The 22231-nt window shown below is 39.1% G+C and overlaps 1 protein-coding gene across 1 annotated transcript in view; it reads right to left on the bottom strand.

Annotated features, from left to right (window-relative positions):
* FER (FER tyrosine kinase) overlaps positions 1 to 22231 on the bottom strand; it is a 459090-nt gene that overhangs the window by 133770 nt on the left and 303089 nt on the right. Inside the window, exons 14-16 of the mRNA XM_068979562.1 lie at positions 12419 to 12475; positions 4026 to 4141; positions 1501 to 1595 (exon numbers count right to left, since the gene is read on the bottom strand). Of these exons, the coding sequence (XP_068835663.1) occupies positions 1501 to 1595; positions 4026 to 4141; positions 12419 to 12475 (268 nt within the window). The remainder of the gene's footprint in view (positions 1 to 1500; positions 1596 to 4025; positions 4142 to 12418; positions 12476 to 22231) is intronic.

The following is a 22231-nucleotide window of genomic DNA, read 5'->3' as shown; positions in this document are numbered from 1 at the left end:
TGGTATTCTATAGTAAATATTTTCCTGGGAGGGTGAAACCACAAAAAACTAAGTAGTTCGCTTTGGATTAAGATTAGATTGTTGAGTAGGAGGTTTTTATTTTTAATTTTCTGCCTTCACTACAGTTTGAATTTTCTAATGAAGTTTATTATTCTCAATCATTTAAAAAATATCAATAAAGGTTACTATTTAATATCTAGATAAACACTTCCCTGGCTATCTTCCAAAACTATCTTTTGTTTTATTCAATTTGGACCTCCATCAGGAATTTGTTACCATGCTCCTTTAGTCAGTTACAGTAACACCAAATTAATTTTCCTCATCAAGTCTGCCCCACCTCTCAAATCTAACTTTTTCAGTGACATCCCTTATTATCTGGGGGTATCATCTGCATTATGTAAATGTTTTATGTATTCATAATACTTAAACATACTACTTTAGGTAAAATTAGAGGCTATTCAACTGTTTTCAAAATTTTAGACTATAGTCTATTTTTCATAACTGTATAAAAGCTACTTTGAGATTTAATCACAAGTAGTGTAAATCATGCAAATATATATTGCCATCTTGAGAATTAAAATAATTATAATCTAGGACTCTTGCAGTTACACGGCGATAAAGAAATATTCCAATAGCAATCAAACCAGCATGGTAAAACTGGACCAACTCTCCTTAAATTATGAAAGGATTATGTGAAAAGTTTTCAGTGGGCAATCAGCAATACTAGGTTTATGTGATGTATATTCAAAGTTAGAAATATTTTTCATATTCCTTGAAGTTTCTTCTTTTAAAATGAGTAAACAGTTAAGGTAACAAAGCAAATGCTTATCAGTTATTAAATATTGTATTTATAAATCTTATAAAGATCATATTTTGCCTCTGATTATATTTTCTACAACAGAAAGATGCATCAATATAATAAAAATAAAGATATACGGTATCAGTTTGATGTTATCCTTGTTTGTTGGCAAAAGTAGTTAACCAAAATACCTGGCAGTTTTAAAAGTCACCAGAAAAAAAAAAAAGGATAAATTCTAAGAGAGATTACCTTTTTTTGTCCACATATTAAAGAAGTTTAAAGTTTGTGACCCAAAGCACTATGGTATTGTCATGTACAACACAGCAAGAGGAGGCGTGGTAATGCACTTGTAAAATGACATAAATGAATGAAATTCTTAGCACTATCATTACTATCAAGTCGAACTAAGTAGACAACTTTTCTAAACAGTCTTTCTCACAGAAACATTATATATAACTAAATCCCATGTGTAACTGCAATGTAATAATATATTTCCTTTTGAAAAGGCTGGTTGACATTTTCTGTAAAACGGCAAGAATTAGAGACTATAAAAACAACGAGTCCATGTACAAGCTCTTCATCACGAAGAAAATGTTAAAGAAATCGCTGGACACTTCACAAGGAGAAATCAAAGAGACAATATATAAAAGCAATAGAAAGACATTAAAATGCCATTGAGGAAACCGCTGAAATGGTATTACCTGGAACCAGTTCCATAATGATGTAGATAGGCTGTCTCTGTGTGCAGACTCCTATAAGTTTGACAATATTGGGGTGATCATACTGCTTGAGAATTCTGGATGAGAGAAATATAAGAATGGTCACCATTTAAGTAGTAAGCAGTAATTTATGATCATGTGTAGTGTGCACAAGTAGAATACACAATTTTTAAAAGGTAGGCATGAACACAAATTATAAATGGGATGTATATAAGTTTTGATAAATCTTGGAAAAATAGATATGAGTCAGCTTTTAATTAAATATTCATTTAAAAACTAGTATCCACTCTGAATAACTAACCACCACGCTAAATCTGAATAACTTACTCAGTCCAAAATATGTGGAACTCCTTTCAAAGCATCCGCTTTTCGATGCCCTCACAAAAGCTGAGGAGTATTAGTGGACCAAGAACTGTAAGCTGTTAGGGCAGCATCTCTTCGTTTAGTTTTATGTACACAATTCATTTAAAACAGATACATTTAAGAACAACATATTGGTAAACGCTATAGAGTAATCATTTCATATTTAGATTTCATAATACCTACTTGACAATCATGGTCAATTTCAAATAGTATAAACTCAAAAGTTTTCAGAAGCCTGGCAGAAAGTTTAAACAATAAGTAATATTAGATTTAAGTCAAAACAAGGAAGTTTTGGTTTAGATAAAGGCAGAATTTCAGAGGGCTGTACAAGTAGCAAAGACTCATCTACAGGACTCAACCATGAGTTAGATACCCTCACAGCCCTGTCTGCCCTAATGATTCCTGTTATCAAATGATATTCCATATTATCCTGTTGACACAGTTATAAATTCACTCATATTTGAAAAGACACAGGTTCCTTCCTAGGCGAATGGGAAAAATAGCTTCATTTGGAGAAAGATGAAATAGTTTATATATGTGCTGTACATACTAAAGCAGAGAAAGCTCTAAGAAAAATGTCATAAATTGAAAATGTTCAATGTTTATTAACAAATGAAGACAGACTAGGAAGAATTCTAGAGATTAAAAAAAAATACTGTTAATAACTGAGTTTGCAGTTTCTATGATGAATTAGAAAGGGAGTTTTAGAATGATTGACTTTAAGCCAAAATGTCATTTCTTAGGCTGAAAACTGCTTAATAAAGAAATTCTACAAAACAGCCAGGATGAACTCAAATAACATTAAATATTTAAATATATGGATCTATCTTCTAATTAAAAGATACTTGAGAGCTTGCAAGTATATAACTGTCATTTTTAACAGAAAATTTCATAGTTTCACATTAGAAGAAGAAATTAAACTCTGTGTTTCAATAAACATTCACAAATTAGAAAGGAAGATACTTTAAGATATCTATGAATAACTACAATGATGAGCCCATGAATTTCAGTTGCAATAGGATGCTTTTAAATTCATTACAGAATATTTTTTCTGAATTGCCAATGATATATATGAAAAATGTTTACAATTTTATTCCATAGATAATATTTAATAAATGTACCCAACTAGCTTGATAGGTTGCTATAAATATCTTTCGTTTTACATGGAGAAATGGCATCAAGATGCTCCACTCCACGGGATTCAGTCCCCTCACTGAGTGTCCTCTGTTATTCCAGGGCACTTTACGAAGCTTTGTCTTTATATACAATGCCGTGAAGGAGGCAACACACCCACACACACTTTAGGAAAGCTTTGCTTTTATAGACAATGCCATGGAGCTGGTAACAGGCCCCCTACACACCTCTTACTTCCTTCCCTTTACACCAACCTATGATCTAAACACTCTTCTTCTCTCCCTCCCAACCATCCATCCATTCATCCGTACAGCTCCCATCATATGTCCATTCTCTGTCCAAAGCCCCTTTCCATTTGTTTTGTGTTTTGTGTTGTATATACTAGATTTTACCACTAACAGTTTTAACTACCTGCAATATAGAGCTGGGAAGTTGCAACATTAAATTTTAGCTAAAACATAAAAAGGGAAGACAATCATTCTAGGAGATCAATTAGAAAAGAAACAATGCAAATTTTGGAACAATGTCAGACAGGGAGCCGGAGAGGAAACCTGAGATTCTCAGAAAAGAACACTGACAGCTGGGAACAAACAATCAAGCCATAACATCTAAGGAGAGCAAGGGAGATGTCATTAAATTCTCAAGGTATATTTACATAAGTATTGTATTCGGAGAATACAGATTATTTTTATTATAAGGTCAACCACAACACTACATATATACATATGTGTATATGCATATGTGATAGAAGCAAGAAATACTACAATGTTTTTTTAAAGACTTGAAGAATATTCACTGTTCTTAGCATCTGGCTCTTTTGACTGTAACTGCTAATTGACCTAGAGTCTCACTTCAAAAGAGAATCTTTCTGTTTTCAGACTGCCTACTTTTGAAGACTCTGAAAGTACATACTTCTAATTCATCAAATCATAATTTAAGATATCTTCAAACTTACATTTTAATGAATCACTTTTAAGTAGTACCTATTAACATTATTTTAAAGAACTCACTTGGCTTCTTGTAAGAATTTTATTTTCAGTTCCTGAGGAAGATCTTCTTTACACGTTTTAACAGCAACAGCAGTTTTATCCTTTAATATGCCCTTAAATACTTCACCAAAATTTCCCTGAAAATACAAACATATTTACTGTTTGGTATGTAAGACAGTCACATAAGTCTTTGCAAAATTCCAGGCAAGCATGTAATGACGAGTTTTGAGTTAGAGTACTCTGTTAAGCTTTATTCAATTTCAAGCAGAAATAAAGACTCGGCATGCTGCTCTTTCCAATTCTCCAATTTTAAATATACTACCCAACATTCCAGCCATTCGCGAGACTGAGGCTCGAGGGGAACGGGAAAGGAAATGGGAAAAAAACTGAAACGATGTAAAAGGAAAGACTAACACTGTCAGAAGCACCTAAATTTCACTCCGCCTAGTCCCCTTTACCCTCAAGCTCTACACTTTGGTATCAGTAGATTAAAAAAGTCCTCACTAATGCTTACAGGTAAAGCCACGGTGCTGTGAGGTGACTGGTGGCACTGATGTACGTGGCCAGGGCTCAGTGGAGAAAAGTGTGAGAGGCAGAGGCCATCAACAGTGCCCTGTGGCTCCGTGGTCTCTGGAAGGCGCCAGGGAAGGGCGGGCTTGCCCAAAAGCAAGCACCAGGGTGAGTTCATCTCTGCCAGATGTCTGAGCTCCGAGCCTTACTCTACAGCTTGAACATACTCTGATTTAAAATGCCTCATTGCTAGTTTTAAGTTGCTTTTATGATAAGTACGGAAAAAAAAAAAAAAAAAAGACAGGGAAGATCTATAAGGCCGACATGACAGCCATCTTCAGGCATTCTCTTTAAGTCTTTCTCTGTGTGCACGTGCACTCTGTACAGGGCTGTAACTGTAATCAGCAAGCATCACGAACAGCTTTAATGCTACCACTGTTGAGCAAGAGGTAACTCAACGAGGGGTCTGAAAATCAATGAGTATGAGTTCTAAGAACAACATAATTCTTAACAGTCCACGGTATATAAATTTTAAATGTCCTTAATAATTGAAAATTACTAAAATACTGATTTAATAAACTCATTATTTATTAGCTAATTGCTCTCTGCTTAAAATAACATTGATTTTACTTAATATTAAGCATACTTTGGTATTTAAGTAATAAATAGTATTACTATTAAAACTAATATTTATCGAAATAACTCAACTCAAATATTTATTGAAAACAATGACTAATTACCCTTACATGAAAAGTAAACATCCAATAAATTCAACAGAGTACACATTCATCATTAGCTAGAAACAGAAAAGGTTGAGCTTTACACCCTTCCGTGTTATTCAAGGGTTTTTTCCTTCCCACAATCATCGCATCATTTTTTTTATCAGAAATAGACCCAGTAAAGGTGTGAGTATACATGATTACTGCTAGGCCTTTATTTACCTGAATGATTCTGAAGCACTTAAAATTCATTAACATTTAACTCATTAGAGGACACTTGCTGACTAAATTAGCAGGACCATTATTCTCTCTACAAGGGTTCAGATTCTCCCTCTAGAAACTGTTGTCTCCCTCCTCTCATCTCAGACAGCCTACTCTCATTTTTCTCACCTCAGCTGATCTCACCATCAGTTCTTCAGCCCTTCAACCCACCCACCACAGCACTGCCAGATTAACTGCTGCAAGAAACACCCCTGCCTTCTTCAACATCCAGCCTTCCATGGACATTACTCTCTCAGCCTCTGTCTAGCTCCCTCTTGTAGCTTTTGACTGCTGCATGTATCCTAAATTCAGACAGGGATTTCAAAATACGTGCTCTCTGCCTTCTACACACTTCCCCTCTACTTCCAATCAAAGAACAAGCTAACTAATCTGGAAGTGCGTTTCTTCTGCCCCTCCTGTATGAAGAGCTTCCTGATCTTCCCCACATTATTTCTGTCCTTCCTCAACACTTATCATCCCACTGGCCCCTTGGTTCATTTCTACTGGTCTCTGCCCTATATGGACCTATAGGTCCTGGGTCATAGGAAGCATTTGAAAACTTCAAACATTCATTTAACAATCTTCACTCAGAAGACTTCAACTCTATTAACAGTGATCAGGGAGGAATCGCAAACACGGAGAAAAAGCCTCTGCTTCACAGACCACCTCATCTTCATCCACAGAGGTCAGGAAAAAGGATGGGCCACCCACTGCTCCCTACCACCTCGCAGGCACAGCTTCATCTCCACTGCTGGCTCCACGTCCATGAGGCTAAGCTTAAAGGTGTCTCTTGTCTTGTTTACGTCGGTCCCCACAGAAGGTCCTGGCGGTCCATCCCCCCTCTCTGGTTCTGATCAGGCCATGCGGACTCCTGCTGTCTCCAGCTATTTCTCTTCTATCCCCAGCCTCCACTGTGTCTTCGGGAACTTCTCAGTTCAGTTCAGTTCAGTCGCTCAATCGTGTCCGACTCTTTGCGACCCCATAAATCGCACAACGCCAGGCCTCCCTGTCCATCACCTACTCCCGGAGTTCACTCAGACTCACGTCCATCGAGTCAGTGATGCCATCCAGCCATCTCATCCCCGGTTGTCCCCTTCTCCTCCTGCCCCCAATCCCTCCCAGCATCAAAGTCTTTTCTAATGAGTCAACTCTTCACATGAGGTGGCCAAAGTACTGGAGTTTCAGCTTTAGCGTCATTCCTTCCAAAGAAATCCCAGGGTTGATCTCCTTCAGAATGGACTGGTTGGATCTCCTTGCAGTCCAAGGGACTCTCAGGAGTCTTCTCCAACACCACAGTTCAAAAGCATCAATTCTTCGGGGCTCAGCCTTCTTCACATTCCAACTCTCACATCCATACATGACCACTGGAAAAACCTCTGGTCCGTCATTAAAATTTTATTTTGATCTATTCTTTGGTCATGCTCTTCACCTTCTTGCTCTAATAGAAACCTCACCCTCACTTGAGAACACTCAAATGGTGGGTGAGTTTCTTTTGGCTTCTAAAATTGTGATTTTCTTTCAGTCCCCTATACACATACACCAGGCCTTCTCCCAGCCCCCTGGAGACAGAATTAAGGATTCCACTAGCTGTCTGTCACTGCTTTTAAAACGTTTTCTCTACTGCCTTCCTAAAAACCCTTAGCTTTGAAACTATCGTTTGATTACATACCCAATACCCTGGCTAGCAGCTACTGCATTTGAAAATATTTTCCTTCATTTGTTGACTATTTGAGCTCCTAAATCGCTGTACCAGGTGTTACTCCTGTCTTAATACTTGGAAATTTCAAGAGACAATTAAGGATCCTTCTAACACTTCAAACTGTTTTGTGACCATCTCTCCTCCAATGATCTGTGTTCCAACCTATTTTCTAGGTTCAGATCTTAAACTGTGCCATCACCAATAATGCCACTCCTCAATTTATCTCATCTTCTGGCTTGCTTTTATTTTTCTAGTTTACTTCCTCTAGTACCCAGACTGAAAATTCTTTGACCCTATCAGTTCAGTTCAGTTGCTCAGTCGTGTTTGACTTTTTGCAACCCCATGGACTGCAGCACGCCAGGTCTCCCTGTCCATCATCAACTCCCGGAGTTTACTCAAACTCATGCCATTGAGTGGGTGATGCCATTCAACCATCTCATCCTCTGTCGTCCCCTTCTCCTCTCGCCTTCAATCTTTCCTAGCATCAGGGTCTTTTCAAATGAGTCAGCTCTTTGCATCAGGTGGCCAAAGTACTGGAATTTCAGCTTTAACATCAGTCCTTCCAGTGAATATTCAGGACTGATTTCCTTAAGGAGGGACTGGCTGGATCTCCTTGCAGTCCAAGGGACTCTCAAGAGTCTTCTCCAACACCACAGTTCAAAAGCATCAATTCTTCAGTGCTCAGCTTTCTTCAGAGTCCAACTCTCACATCCATACATGACCACTGGAAAAACCATAGCCTTGACTAGACGGACCTCTGTTGACAAAGTAATGTCTCTGCTTTTGAATATGCTGTCTAGGTTGGTCATAACTTTCCTTCCAAGGAGTAAGTGTCTTTTAATTTCATGGCTGCAGTCACCATCTGCAATGATTTTGGAGCCCAGAAAAATAAAGTCAGCCACTGTCTCCACCGTTTCCCCATGTATTTGCCATGAAGTGATGGGACCAGATGCCATGATCTTCATTTTCTGAATGTTGAGCTTTAAGCCAACTTTTTCTCTCTCCTCTTTCACTTTCATCAAGAGGCTCTTTAGTTCTTCACTTTCTGCCATAAGGGTGGTGTCATCTGCATATCTGAGGTTATTGATATTTCTCCCAGCAATCTTGATTCCAGCTTGTGCTTCCTCCAGCCCAGCGTTTCTCATGATAGGAACCTCCAAATCTTTAGATCCTATTACTTTTAATTGTCCATAACCCCCTTAACAGCCTCGGTTTCTTCTTTATTCAGCTTAAATTCCATGGCTCATAATTACTGTCTACCATACACTCCCAGCTTCTTTATTCCTCTTAATTTACAGGACCCCCTTGTCAACTCCACAACCCAGACCAAATGTGGCATGGCCTACTCTGGGCTGATACAGTTCAGTGTGGATGGAGAAAGTCCACACCGATGTTGACTAGTTTCACTTTAAGAACACACACCTCTATGGGGTCCTTAATACTACTCAATAATTATTATACACTTCCCTAGAACATGAACACTCTCATTCTAATTAACTTTTCCTCACCCTTCGACTTCCTTCTTAAAGATCCTGTACCTCCCCTACAACCTCATTCTCAGCTAATAATCTTGCTTCCTGATTTACTGAGAAAATTGAAGCAATTTCCAACTCTCAGGTCCACACTGACCCTTCTACCAATCTTCCTTGCTGTTACAAGATGAACTGTGCTTCTATTAAAGTCAATCCTCCATTGTAAACTAAATTCCATTCCCTCTTGACTACTCAATGATATTATCTCAGCAATTCTCATCTCCTTTAAAAATCATGAATTTTTCACGACATCTTTCCCAGCTTCAAACCAGCATGTTGCTTTTCTCAGGTTAACCAACAGCACACACATCATTTCTTTTGAAACTGCCACCGTCTCTGCTTCCTTTCACAGCAAAGCTTCAGAGGTGCATCCTTGCCATCCCTGTTTCCTCTCCTCCCATTCTCTCTTACATATATTCCAGCTTGGTTTTCACATGAAATGTGCTAAAGAAAGTGCTCAGTCAAGTCACCAGGAATCTCTCCATTGCTAAATTCAGTGATACTCAGTCATCATCTCATCTGACCTCTCATCAGCAGATGCCACCACCGATCACTCCTTCAAATACTTTTTTCTCTTGGCATCTAAGGCATCCTGTCTCCCGGTTTTCTGCCTTTCTGGAGATTTCTCTTTCTCAGCCTCAATCTTCTTGCTTCTCTTCTCTGCAGCCTCTTGATTTTGAAGTGACCAGAGCTCAAGCGCTCTCTCCTCTTACCTAGACTCACTCCATTGTTGAACTCATCGAAGGAAACTACCAAGTAAGTGACAACTACTGAATCTGTAATTTGATCCACACCTCTTTTCTAAACTTCAGACTTAATACCCAGCTGTTTTCTCAGCATCTCCACTGGGAAGTCTAGCAGACAAACCTTAATATTTACATGCAAAACCGCTAATCTCAGTCCCCCAAGCCTGCTATACCTAAGCCTATGCCCTCCATGTCTCACGCTCCACATAGTCCATCAAGATATGCAGTTGGGTCAACCGTAAAAACGAATGCAGAACTCCCCACATTCCCCCATCTCCGCTGCCACTTCTGTGACCTGACCAGCAACCATCATCTTAGGTAAGGACAAGAGCTTCCGAACCTTCCCAGCCTATTCTCAACATGCGAGCCCAAGTGAACTCCGTAGAGGGTACGATCATCTCACTCCTCCAGGCAAAGCCATCCCCCAGCTTACCCTTTCACACGTATTCAAAGCCAAAGTAACTACATGACCAGCATGGCTCGATATGATCTGTGCCACCTCAGCCACTTGTTGTCTGCTCTGTTCCTTCTTGCCTACTCAGCTATGACACACTGCCTCTCCCGCTCATCAAATGTAATTTGCACTGACACTCCCTCTGCCTAAAATCCTTTTCCTCATTTGACCACGTGGCTAAATCCCTTCTTGCCAGGTTTTTATTGGAAAGTAACAATTTTGATAAGCTTACCTGGATTCCCCTACTGAAAACTGCAACTCCAACCAGCAGCACCCTAAATCCCTCCTGTTTTCGCAGGATTAGCACCTTCACCATTATGACGTTCACCTATTTATTGCTTACTGCTTCTGCGTCTTTCCCTGCTAGATAGAATATGAGCTTTATAAGAGCAAGGACATTTGTCTACTCTGTTCATGGATGTATTCCGAGTTCCTTGGAGAGTGCCTGGCATACAGGTGGCATTCAATAAATATTTGAGGAATTAATATTTTTGATTACCAGCTATCAAGCACAGTATAAAGAAATAAGGTGCTCAGTAAAAGTTACAGTTACCATATCAACTTTATGTTACTACTAAATCCCAAAGTATGTAAGTATAGGTTAATTCTCTTTTTTTCTCATGCATTTTCAAGCAGTATATGATAAATACTCAGAACAGGTAATGAAAATATTAAATGACAATTTTCAACTCAGAAATATTTGCTAAAAATAAGCTATGTGCTTAGTCGCTCAGTTGTGTCCGACTCTTTGCACAAACTGCAGCCCACCAGGCTCCTCTGTCCATGGGGATTCTCCAGGCAAGAATACTGAAGTGGGTTGCCCTACCCTCCTTCAGGGGACCTTCCCAAACCAGGAATCGAACCCAGGTCTCCAGCATTGCTGGCAGATTCTTTGCCATCAGAGTTACCAGAAAGCCTGAAATTAAGCCATACATGTCACTAAAGTTGAAGGGTTTGTTTTACTAAAATGATTAAATTTATTAAAACTGATATATATTACTGCCTTGTCATTGAAAATAATTATTTTTTCAAATAACCTTACCAAGTTAAGGACCTAATGGATAAAATTCCTAATATGTGAAGTTTCGTGTATCACATATTAAACTAAACATAAAAATAACTGAAATATCTCTCTTTAACTGAAAACATTTTTTTTTCCTTAGTACTGAAAAATCTGCCCTTCTCAACACACTTTTTCAGTAACTGGTTTAATCTTATCACTTTATACTTAATCGTACTTTCATGGAAATTACTTCATTTTCTTTGTAATAATTTTTAGCCCAATCACTGATACTGGATTATTTAAAGTAATGAAAAAGTATAATATTTCCTTAAGAATTATGGTTACAATAAAGAAATAAACATAATAGCTACTGTAGCTTGAAATTCTTTAGAATTTACTTACTAAATAAGTATTAGCAATCAATAGAAACTGTTTTCTAATAGCAATTTAATGCTTCTATTTGGAAAAATATTTTTAAAATAATAAGAATTCTGCAAAGTAGATTGTTTCAACAGGGATTCACTTTCTTAACACACAGCAAGGCTAAAAAATAGGGGAAATCTGTCAATTCATCAAGTTTACATTTGAATCAAGAAAAGTAATGGATAATCATTTATTTCTTTACTTGAAATGCTGAGCCTTAAATTCTAGTACTGATCACTCAGTAGTATATGAGTAACAGTTTTCCCTATCTGAATTTTACACTATTTTTTCCACTGTATTATGAACCCCAACTCAACTCAAACTTCACTAATTAAGCCATCGATGAAGACGTTAATGCTTGTCTATTGGAACTCAATTATAAATCAGCAATCAATGTCCAAATAACCCATCTGATTATTAAATATGTGCCATTATTATTAGATATAATATATTTTCATACTGCCTATGAGTTGGAAGAAACTTCCAACCAGTCTGAAGGAAAGTGCCTTTTACCATATACAGCTGCTTCCTGCAGCCACCAGCAGAGCTAGCCACAGAATGGGTGTACTGAGACAGGTGTCCTGTGCACATCCCTTTCAGATCGAAACAGCATGGCCCGTGTCGCCACGCACTGTGATTCTACACACGTTCTGAGATCCCTAAGAGCAGTGTTGCATTTTTCCTGAACTATCGTGTGTAACCAGACACAAATGGAGTAAGACTATTCGGTGTACACATTTTTATCACCCCACAGTTCCTCTCCAAATCTCAGCTCACTAGTTTTGGTTTTACTACAATGTAATAAAAATTATTGTGGCTTTTAATCCTTTCCGAGGAAAATTTACAGTATATTATTTTTTAAAAAGTCAAGGTAATCCTTAAACTTTTCAAAGATTTTCACACTTCTTTTTCCATGAACACCACAGTATTTGTAACAGATACGGCACTGTGTTCTTCTAGGCTCACGTGTGAATGTACCTTGCTGTGTGCAGGAATATTAGAAAGACTGAAGAAACAAAGAACCACAGAGTTCACAATCACTATAAAGACTTCTGGTCATTCCATACCTTGCCCAGCAATTCTCCTAATGTGACATCTTCATGATTGAGAATCCACTTCTTATCCTATGGCAAAGAGAAAGAAAGGGTTTTAGCTTAGGTGAGAAACGCAATTACTCTAAGATGCACTTGAGGCCGTGGCAAATAGACCTAAGGGATATTTCATTCATACCATCCAATCAACAGCACACAAAGAAGCTGTAACCTCAAAAGGTTATAAAACAGATTTAAGAAGTGTTACTACACAACAGAACTTTAAGATCTACATTATAGCAAACTTTTATCAGAGTTTTCAGACTTCAAAATGATGGTATCCCTGTAACTAGAACATAGCATACACTTCCTCCCACCATAAAGCTTAGGCTATGCTATTATTTGTCATTTCAGAATGTTGTGTCATCAGTACATGAGGAAATTTCATTTTGCAATGTTAAATTTCCAATCCTCACTTCATCACACAGAATTATTTTTCTACCCACACCACATTCCTAAGATCTAATTTTTCCACAGCTGGTCATGAGTTATGGCTGCCTATTAGAGTGAATATAGACCCACATCTTTCCCAAGTAATTTTCTATAGCATAATAAAGCAACAAACATCAATTACAGTATCATCAAAGCACACAAGACCAACGATGCAAACGCGTCAGTATTAAAGAACACGCCATCATCTGACCTCAACTAATCACTACTTAGGGGATACTTTATCATCTAAAAAGTCTCAGCTATGAGAGCACACAATGCTGTGATGGCAGAAAGACATATACATTAAAAAAGGAAGAAACGAGGTAGGAAACAGACTGGAGAAAGGAGGGAAGGAAAAATGAGGTGAAGAAAGAAAAATTCTGGAGTGATATGTTTTATCCTTTATGTAAACGAATTTGCATTAAAGCATAGTATTCCCCCATTACATAGACTTGAAATATAACTGTGATCTATTAGACCAATTGCGACACATAGTCAGACATCTTGAAGTAAAAACTCACCCCAACCATGGCTTTAAAGTGTCCCGGACAGCCGTTTTGAAGTATTTTACCTTCTGAAACACTCTGTACCCAGCCACCACCCTCTGACAGGTCAACAAAAGGAGCAACAATGATTGCTTTGAAAGAACACTTTACATGTATGATCTGCGGGGGTTCCTAACAGGCCTCCTCAAGACGTGCCGTGTTGGCATTTGGATTATTCTGAACTAAAGGCAATGGAGACCCTGCGGACTCAAAGGAAATTTTTACCTCCCTCTTAAGAATTGAAATATGGTGATTTGCCCACAGTAACAGTCATTACCAGAAATAACTTTTCATGACCTACCTGAATGACAGGGCAACCATCCAATTGCTAAACACCTGCTCTTCTTTTCTGAGAGTTACCCTCCTCCTCTCTGAAGCCTCCGGCTCCTATACACTCCTTAGCTCAGGATGGCATATATATCTTTTAGATTCCTAACTCTAAACTTTTCATGTCTATGTATATGTGCAAAATTAGATTTGATTTTTTTCTCCTGTTAATCTGTCTTGTGTCAATTTAAATGTTAGACTAGCCAGAGAATCTAGAAGGATAGAGGGAAGTTTTCTGCCTCATGACAAGTCTTTCAACCCAAGTATAAAACCAGAACTATAAGGTCCTAGAAGAAAACACAGGAGAATATCTTCATGACCAAGTGTGTAAGCAAAGATTTCTTAGGAGACAAAAAGCACACACACACAAAAACCTGGAATTCATCAAATTAAAAACATGTGTTTCCCCAAAATCTCATTTAAAAAAAATGAAAAGTCCAACTACTATCTGGAAGAACATTTTTGAAACACATGTAAATGACAAATCATTTCTATGTAACACAGAGAACGCATACCTCAAACACAAGATGACAGACAACTGAATTTTAAGAAATTAGGTAGAATACTTAACAAAAGAAGAGGGACAAAGAGACAATAAGCACGTCAAAAGGTGTTTAACATCATCAGTCAGTAACGTACAAGAACAAACCACAATAAGATGCCACTTCATATCATCAGAATGAAGCGCCTTCCATTTACAACAGGCAAGACACAAACAACCTACATGGCCATGGGCAGGTGAATGGACAGAGGTGATGTGGTGTGTGTACACACACACACACTCACACACACTCAGACACACACTCACAGACACACACACACTCTCACATACACTCAGACTCACACACACTCAGACTCACACAAACACACATACAGACACACACACAGACACACACACTCACATACACTCAGACTCACACTCCCACACACACACTCTCACACCCACACACACACTCAGACTCACACACAGACACACACAATCAGACTCACACACACACACACACACTCATAGACACACACACTCTCACATACACTCAGACACACACTCAGACTCACTCCCACACACACTCTCACACACACTCACACACACAGACACACACACACTCTCACATACACTCAGACTCACACTCCCACACACTCACACTCACACTCAGACACACACACTCACAGATACACAGACTCACACACTCACACACACTCTCACATACACTCAGACTCACACACACTCAGACTCACACTCCCACACACTCACACACACTCACACACAGACTCACACACACACTCAGGCTCACACACACACACAGACTCACACACTCACACACACACTCAGACTCACACACACACACACTCACACACACACTCACACCCACAGACACACACACACTCACACACACACACTCAATGGGTTATCAGCCATAAAAAAGAATGAAATAAAGCTATTTGCTGCAACATAGATAAGCCTAGAAATTATCATATGAAGTGAAGTAAGTCAAACAGAAAGACAAATATATGATATCACCTATATGTGGAGTCTTAAAGAATGATGTAAATGAATTCATTTACAAAACAGAAACAGATTCACAGACACAGAAAACAAACTCATGGTTACCAAAGAGGCAAAGAGGTAGAGAGGGGTAAATTAATTAGGAGCATGGAATCAGCAAATATAAATTATTATATATAAAACAGATAGATAAAAAGTCTTATTGTATATACACAGAATTAATTTGCTGTACACCAGAAACCAACACAACATTCTAAATTAACTATACATCTATCAGAAAAAAGAAATGCCTTGAAGAGCCTCTGTCTGGGAAAGGGTCTCTAAATCTGTAATTTAAATAATGGCTATGGTGGCTCAGATGGTAAACAGGAGAAAATGGCAGCCCACTCCAGTAATCCTGCCTGGAAAACCCCATGGACAGAAGAGCCTGGCAGGTACAGTCCATGGGGTCACAAAGAGTTGGACACGACTAAGTGACTTCACTTTCACTTTCACGGTGTTACCTGGGGTTAAAGATGAGGGGTGCTACAGTCATCTTTAGGGCTGTAACAGCAGAAAGGGGATCTGGAACGCTTATTATCGCCAGAATGGCTGTTATCTAGGGGTCACTCCTGGTTTGAAGTCACGAAAATAACCTTTCTACTGATGGGCAGAAAAGCACGTTAGCTGGGGAGAAGACTAACTGGATATCCAAAGCACTGCAATTGAGGAGGAGTCCGTTAAGAGCAATCTTGCTCTTAATCTGTTTTAGCTAAAAACGAAGATCAGAAGGAAGGAGCCTAGGGCCTCAGAATTTAGATTTGTGAGTCTGTCTGTAAGAGGGAGAGACAAAATACCCAAAGGGAATCCAGTGACAATTTGATAGCTGCAATTTAGCAGAAATATGGACAGAGGGGCAAACTCCAATCTGTCAACCTGGAAAAAGGCAGCAGCACTTGACACATCCCTGAAGAGGGCAACGATCCAACTCCTCCCTTACAAAGTAAGTGAAATACTCCTGCTGGGGCTGCTGAACGGTTGAGAAAGGCAAGCAACTTGGGATACATGATGACACCAGAGCGTCACTGAACACGCCGCCTCTGACCCAGGTGGTGATGAATATGGTAACAAAGGAGGTTTTCTATAACTTTATCGCTGGGGAAAACAGAAAGTCAATAGGCAGAAACTCCTCAGAAGATAATTCCAAGGTAAGGCAGGGAATAGAGACCCTGAGTCACATGGAGTTTGGAGAATGGAGAGTTGCTGAAGGAGACTGGATCCTTGACTTGCCCACCATCTTTCCTGACCTGTCTTCTCCCCTTAGCACACAGGAAAGAAAAGCCACACTCAGAAGGACTGCCAGAAACAGCTGCAGCTCACTCCTCAGCAACTGTCCCAGACCTGGTATGTTCTACAGAGATTACAGGGCTTCCCTGGTGGCTGAAAGGCAAAGAATCCGCCTGCAATGCGGGGATGTGGATCCCTGGGCTGGGACCATCTCCTGGAGAAAGGCATGGCACCCACTTCAGTCTTCTTTCTGGAAAAAGCCCATGAACAGAGGAGCCTGGTGGGCTACAGTCTATGGGATCTTAAGGAGCCAGATGCAACTGAGCACACATGGGGATTATACCCCATATTCTTATCTTTGTCTTTGCCCTGCTTTCTACAGAGGGGCAAGTAGATTTGTGCAACCGTCTTGAATGTGGAGAAGAATCAAGAGGAATGGACGCAAACTGCCTGCAAGAAACACGAGTAGCAGTGTCTCCCCTGGTTTCGCAGATTTACTAGTACTGCATGAAAACGAAAGCTGCACCGAAGTGTAAGTCAATAGAAATAAAAGACATAAAACTATGAATCAAAACTGTAATGAATAGAGTTAACAGTTTTGTTTCATCTGCTTGCTAGTGACTTATCACCATTGTATCTACAGACCTACATTCAAAACTAATGATTAAATTTCCCTGATGCAAAAGCTATAAAATACTTGATTTAGACTGTTCAAATATTCTTGACATTAGGGTTTTATGCTTTAGTTCACAAGTACTAACATTTCATTACTATGATGAAAGAAACATACTTTCTCCATTTATCAGTTACCTATGAAAATGAAAAAAAAATTTTTTTTGAAACATCAAATTATTTGGTCTAAACTGGACAACTCACTTTGAAAAGGGAGAATGGAAGAAAACTCTAAGACCTGAATACATTTTCTAAACTATGAATTTCTGGGGAATTCCCTGGTGATCTAGTGGGTAGGACTCAGTGATTTCACTGTCAAGGTCCCAGCTTTGATCCCCTGTCAGAAACTAAGATCCCATAAGCCTTGTGGCACACCCCTGCCCCCAAAAAAGAATTTCTGGCTTTGTCAACTGATCAGAATATTCTTTAAAACTGCCTAAGAGCAGATTTAAAGCCAGCCCACAGTACAGGCAAGGGGGCTTCCCAGGTGGCACTAGAGGTGAACAACCCACCTACCAACAAGAGACACAGGATCCCTGGGCCAGGAAGATCCCCTGGAGAAGAAAATGGCTACTCACTCCAGTGTTTCTGCCTGGAGAACCCCATGGACAGAGGAGCCTGGCGGGCTGCAGTCCACGGGGACGCAGAGAATCACACACGACTGAGCAACTGGGCATGCAGTCACACATAGAACAAGCAAAGGCAAGGAAGTATCACCACTTGTCTGAAAACCAAACTTTCATAAAGAAAAGCTAGGGATGCATTTTTAACATGTTCCCAGACACGCTTGCTTGCTGAATCTCAGAAGAGCCTCCATTGGATTGAATGTATCATCTCCACTTCACATTGAAAACCAAAGCCTTGAGAAGAGAAGAGTCTGACTGTGATCACACAGGTACTAAGTTTGAGAGTTTAGAGCTTCAGTCTTCTGTCTTTTGGCCTACTGTTCCAACATATTCTGTTTTGATTTCACTGGTCTCTTCAGTGTGGTAAAGAATATTACATTAAAATAAAGCTCAGTAGTATAATACTTTTCTGACTCTAAATAATACATATATCATATAATGTAATTAAAAAGAAGAATCAAATTAAGAACATACTATCTATAACATAAGTGCCATTAATTTTTAAAATCTTAAACATTTATCTACAGTATATGATAAATGAATGTTATGTTATCAAAGAGCCAATTCATGCCACATTGTGGAACTCCCCTAGAGGCAAAAATTTTCAGAAAAGTCTCACTGAGACCTTTAACTGTTATATTTAATATAATCAATTCCAAAAGTTTTTTCATTTGAATTACAGAATAGGAAGGTCAATGAAGCAGTTCTGACAACTGAATCACTGAGGCAACTCAGCTAAGAGCTACGAGAATCTTCCCTAGAGCACACCTTGTGTAGAACTTACACACCTCCTCTGTGGCATTGAGATTGATTCCAGCTTGCTCACCTCCCAGAATTTCAAACTAATTTCTAGCTGAACTATAAGCTGTTGTCCAAGTGCCCAATTAGAAGTCTACACTGAGAGTGTAGCTCATCATTTATTTTCATGAGTAACCTTCGGTACAGTTTTAAAAGATGACTGTCGTAGCAACATTTCTCAGTCAAAGTTTTAGGATATGTCAAGATTATTTGTATTCTGTTCCCTTAAATCTCGTGGTCCCCAAAATTGTGTTAGCAAATAATGCCAAGTTTCAATTTACGACTATTTCTTAATGATAAAAAAAAAAAAAACCATGGGTAAACTTCATGAACACAGCTTATCATAATAAAGAGCTTTAGGACTATTAATAAGCATGCATTGCCTAATTATTACTCTAATGATATATCAGTGCTTTAGTGGCACATTAAAAAAAAATCAGTAAATCACTGCATTACAAGTAGATACAAGACTAGAATGTAAAAAATAAACGTTAGAATAATTTTTTCTATCGGTTGCTTATCTTTTAATTATTAGAGTTATTTTCATTTTTGTGGTGTCAAATATTTATATCGAAATTCCTCTCTGACACAGGAGAGCAAACATGCTCCTAAACCATACCAGTAAATGAGTCTAGCATTGGATTTCTTATTGGAATATAGTTGATTTACAATACTGTGTTAGCTGCAGGTATACAGCACAGTGCAGATTATACAGAAAAACACTGGGTATAATCCCTTGTTCTATACAGTAAATCCTTGCTGCTCATCTGTTTTATGTATGGTAGTTTGTATCTGCTAATCCACCCCCCTAATCTGGCTCCACACTTTGGTGATGTAAACTCTGTCTGTCTGGGAGTCAGTTTCTGTTTTGTGTTTACGTTCATTTGTGTACTTTTTCTAGGTTTCACATATAAGTGATACCATGTGGTATTCATCTTTCTCTGAGTTGTTTTACTAAGCATAATATTCTGTGTTCACCAACACTGCAGCGAAAGGTGATAATTCCGTCTTTTTATGACTAATATCCTGTTGTGCACATAAACCACTTCTTATGCCAGTCATCTGTTGATGGGCACCTGGACTGTTTTCGCGTCCTGGCTATTGTAAGCAGTGCTGTTATGAACACTGAGGTGCATGTACGTTTTCTAAACTAGAGTTTTTGTTTTTCAGGACATATGCTCAGGAGTAGAGCTTCTGGGTCACATGGTAACACCTAAGTTTTTAAGGTCCTTCATACTGTTGTCCATGATGGAAGCACCAATTTACATTCCGACCAATGATGAACAAGGGTTCCCTGTTTCCCACATCACCTCCGACATTTCTTATTCATAGACTTTTTGACAACAGCCATGCTGACTGGGGTGAGATGCCACCTCATTGCTGTTTTGACTTGCATTTTGCTAATAACTAGAGAAGTCAAGTCGGAGAAGGCAACGGCACCCCACGCCAGTACTCTTGCCTGAAAATCCCATGGACGGAGGAGCCTGGTGGGCTGCAGTCCATGGGGTCGTGAAGAGTCGGACACGACTGAGCAACTTCACCTTCACTTTTCACTTTCCTGCATTGGAGAAAGAAATGGCAAACCACTCCAGTGTTCTTGCCTGGAGAATCTCAGGGACCAGGGAGCCTGGTGGGCTGCCGTCTATGGGATCCCACAGAGTTGGACACAACTGAAGTGACTTAGCAGCAGCAGCAGCAGCAGAGAAGTCAAGTATGTTTTCATGTGCCCGTGTCTTCACTGGAAAAAAGTCTATTTAGCTTTTCTGCCCATTTTCTAATTTGCCTGCTTGCATTTTTGATAGTGAGTTTATCAGTGGTCTATATTTTAGATATTAACCCTCTGTGGGTGGAATCATTTACAAATAATGTCTCCCATTCCACAGGCTATCTTTTGGATTTGTTAATGATTTCTTTTGTTGAGCAAAAGCTTTTAAGTTTCATTAGGGTCCATTTATTTGGTTTTGCTTTTATTTCTTTCGCCTTGACAGAACGAACTAAATATTCCTACAATTTGTGTCAAAGAGTATTTGGTCCATATTCTCTTCTAGTTCTGTGGTGCCATGTCTTACCTTCAGGTCTTTACTTTTTTTGTGACCATTTTGAATGAATGGTCTGATTTCATTGTTTTATACGTAACTGTTCAGCTTTCCCAACACTACATACTGGGATTTTAATATTTCACGAGCTCCCCAGTTTTCATACCCGTGAATAGAAGGCAACCAAGAGAAACAGTCCTGCAGTGCATGTCAAGGCTCGTGTGAGTGAGGTTCGCACGAGACAGCACTGAGCTGGCAGCACCGTGTCACCCATGTGCCCTGGTCTTCCCAGAGGCTCACCACCCTAAAGGACGCTTCTCCTCCAGAACTTCCTGCCTTCCTATCCACGCCAAATCCCATCTTTAACAGAGTACAGAGCTCCTACTCCTTCTGTCTTTACATCTCCCCCACATATATACTTGTTTGCAAAGTCTAAACTACTCACTAAATGTAAAAACATATTTGTTTACATTTCAAAAGGTAACACCAGTCATACCTACTTTATTAAAGAGAAAAAAGAAACGGGCAATTCTAAGTTAACAGCTAAGCTAAACAACTAGATGATGGAGGTAAGCTAGACAAATATTCAATACAGTTAACAGGTTATTAACATTGGGGTTTTATCTTAATATTTAGTTATTACATTAATGTAATATTCAGTATCTTTTTAGTCACCTCATTTTGGGCCTTTCTGTAATACAGTACATACCTGTGCTTCCACGGTCTCCACTAGGAGACTTACAACACGAGGAGACCTTTCACTAGGAGATTTATGACACAGTGTGCATCTGGAATTCACCCTAAGAGAGGAGGTGTCTCATCACTGGGGAGAAGAGAATATTCCAGTGGGTTCTGGCAGTAATACCCGTAGTCTTCATATTCTTTAAGATTAGTACAATCAGCATATAATGACTTTTCCCCCCAAAAGCCATTGGAATGCACCTAATACTTCTGAATTTCTGAACAGATAATTTAACTCTAAGGCTTCCCTGGTGCTAAGACAGTAAAGCGTCTGCCTGCAGTGCGGGAGATCTGGGTTCGATCCCTGGGTTGGGAAGATCCCCTGGAGAAGGAAATGGCACCCCACTCCAGTACTGTTGCCTGGAAAATCCCATGGATGGAGGAGCCTGGTGGGCTGCAGTCCATCAGGTTGCAAGGAGTCGGGCACGACTGAGCGACCGCACTTTTCACTTTCAGTCTTATCAGAGAGACATAAGAATCACAATGACAAGCATTGCTAGAAAACACTACCGATACCTAGAAAATCTTCCAAGAATAATTTTTAACACTGAATTATTAAATACGTAGGACACTTAAAGTTGCCTAAAAATAAACTGAAATTTGAAAAATTAAATATTCTAATGTCATATTCTTAGGAATGATGTATCTTGAGGCCGAATTTCTTATCTGTGAATGGGATCAATCCTTGTAAATCACATACTTCTAGGGAAAACGGTAATTCTGTAAGAAAATGTGAATAATTCATACGTAAAATCAGTTGTAAGAAATGAATTTAACGAACCAGGCCTACTGTCCGTGTTTTACACAATATTTCAAAGCAAATATAAGAATAAACTTTAAGT

The sequence above is a fragment of the Capricornis sumatraensis genome, chromosome 9 (genome assembly GCF_032405125.1).
Source record: "Capricornis sumatraensis isolate serow.1 chromosome 9, serow.2, whole genome shotgun sequence".
Taxonomy (NCBI): domain Eukaryota; kingdom Metazoa; phylum Chordata; class Mammalia; order Artiodactyla; family Bovidae; genus Capricornis; species Capricornis sumatraensis.
This window is presented reverse-complemented; position numbering and strand designations above follow the sequence as displayed.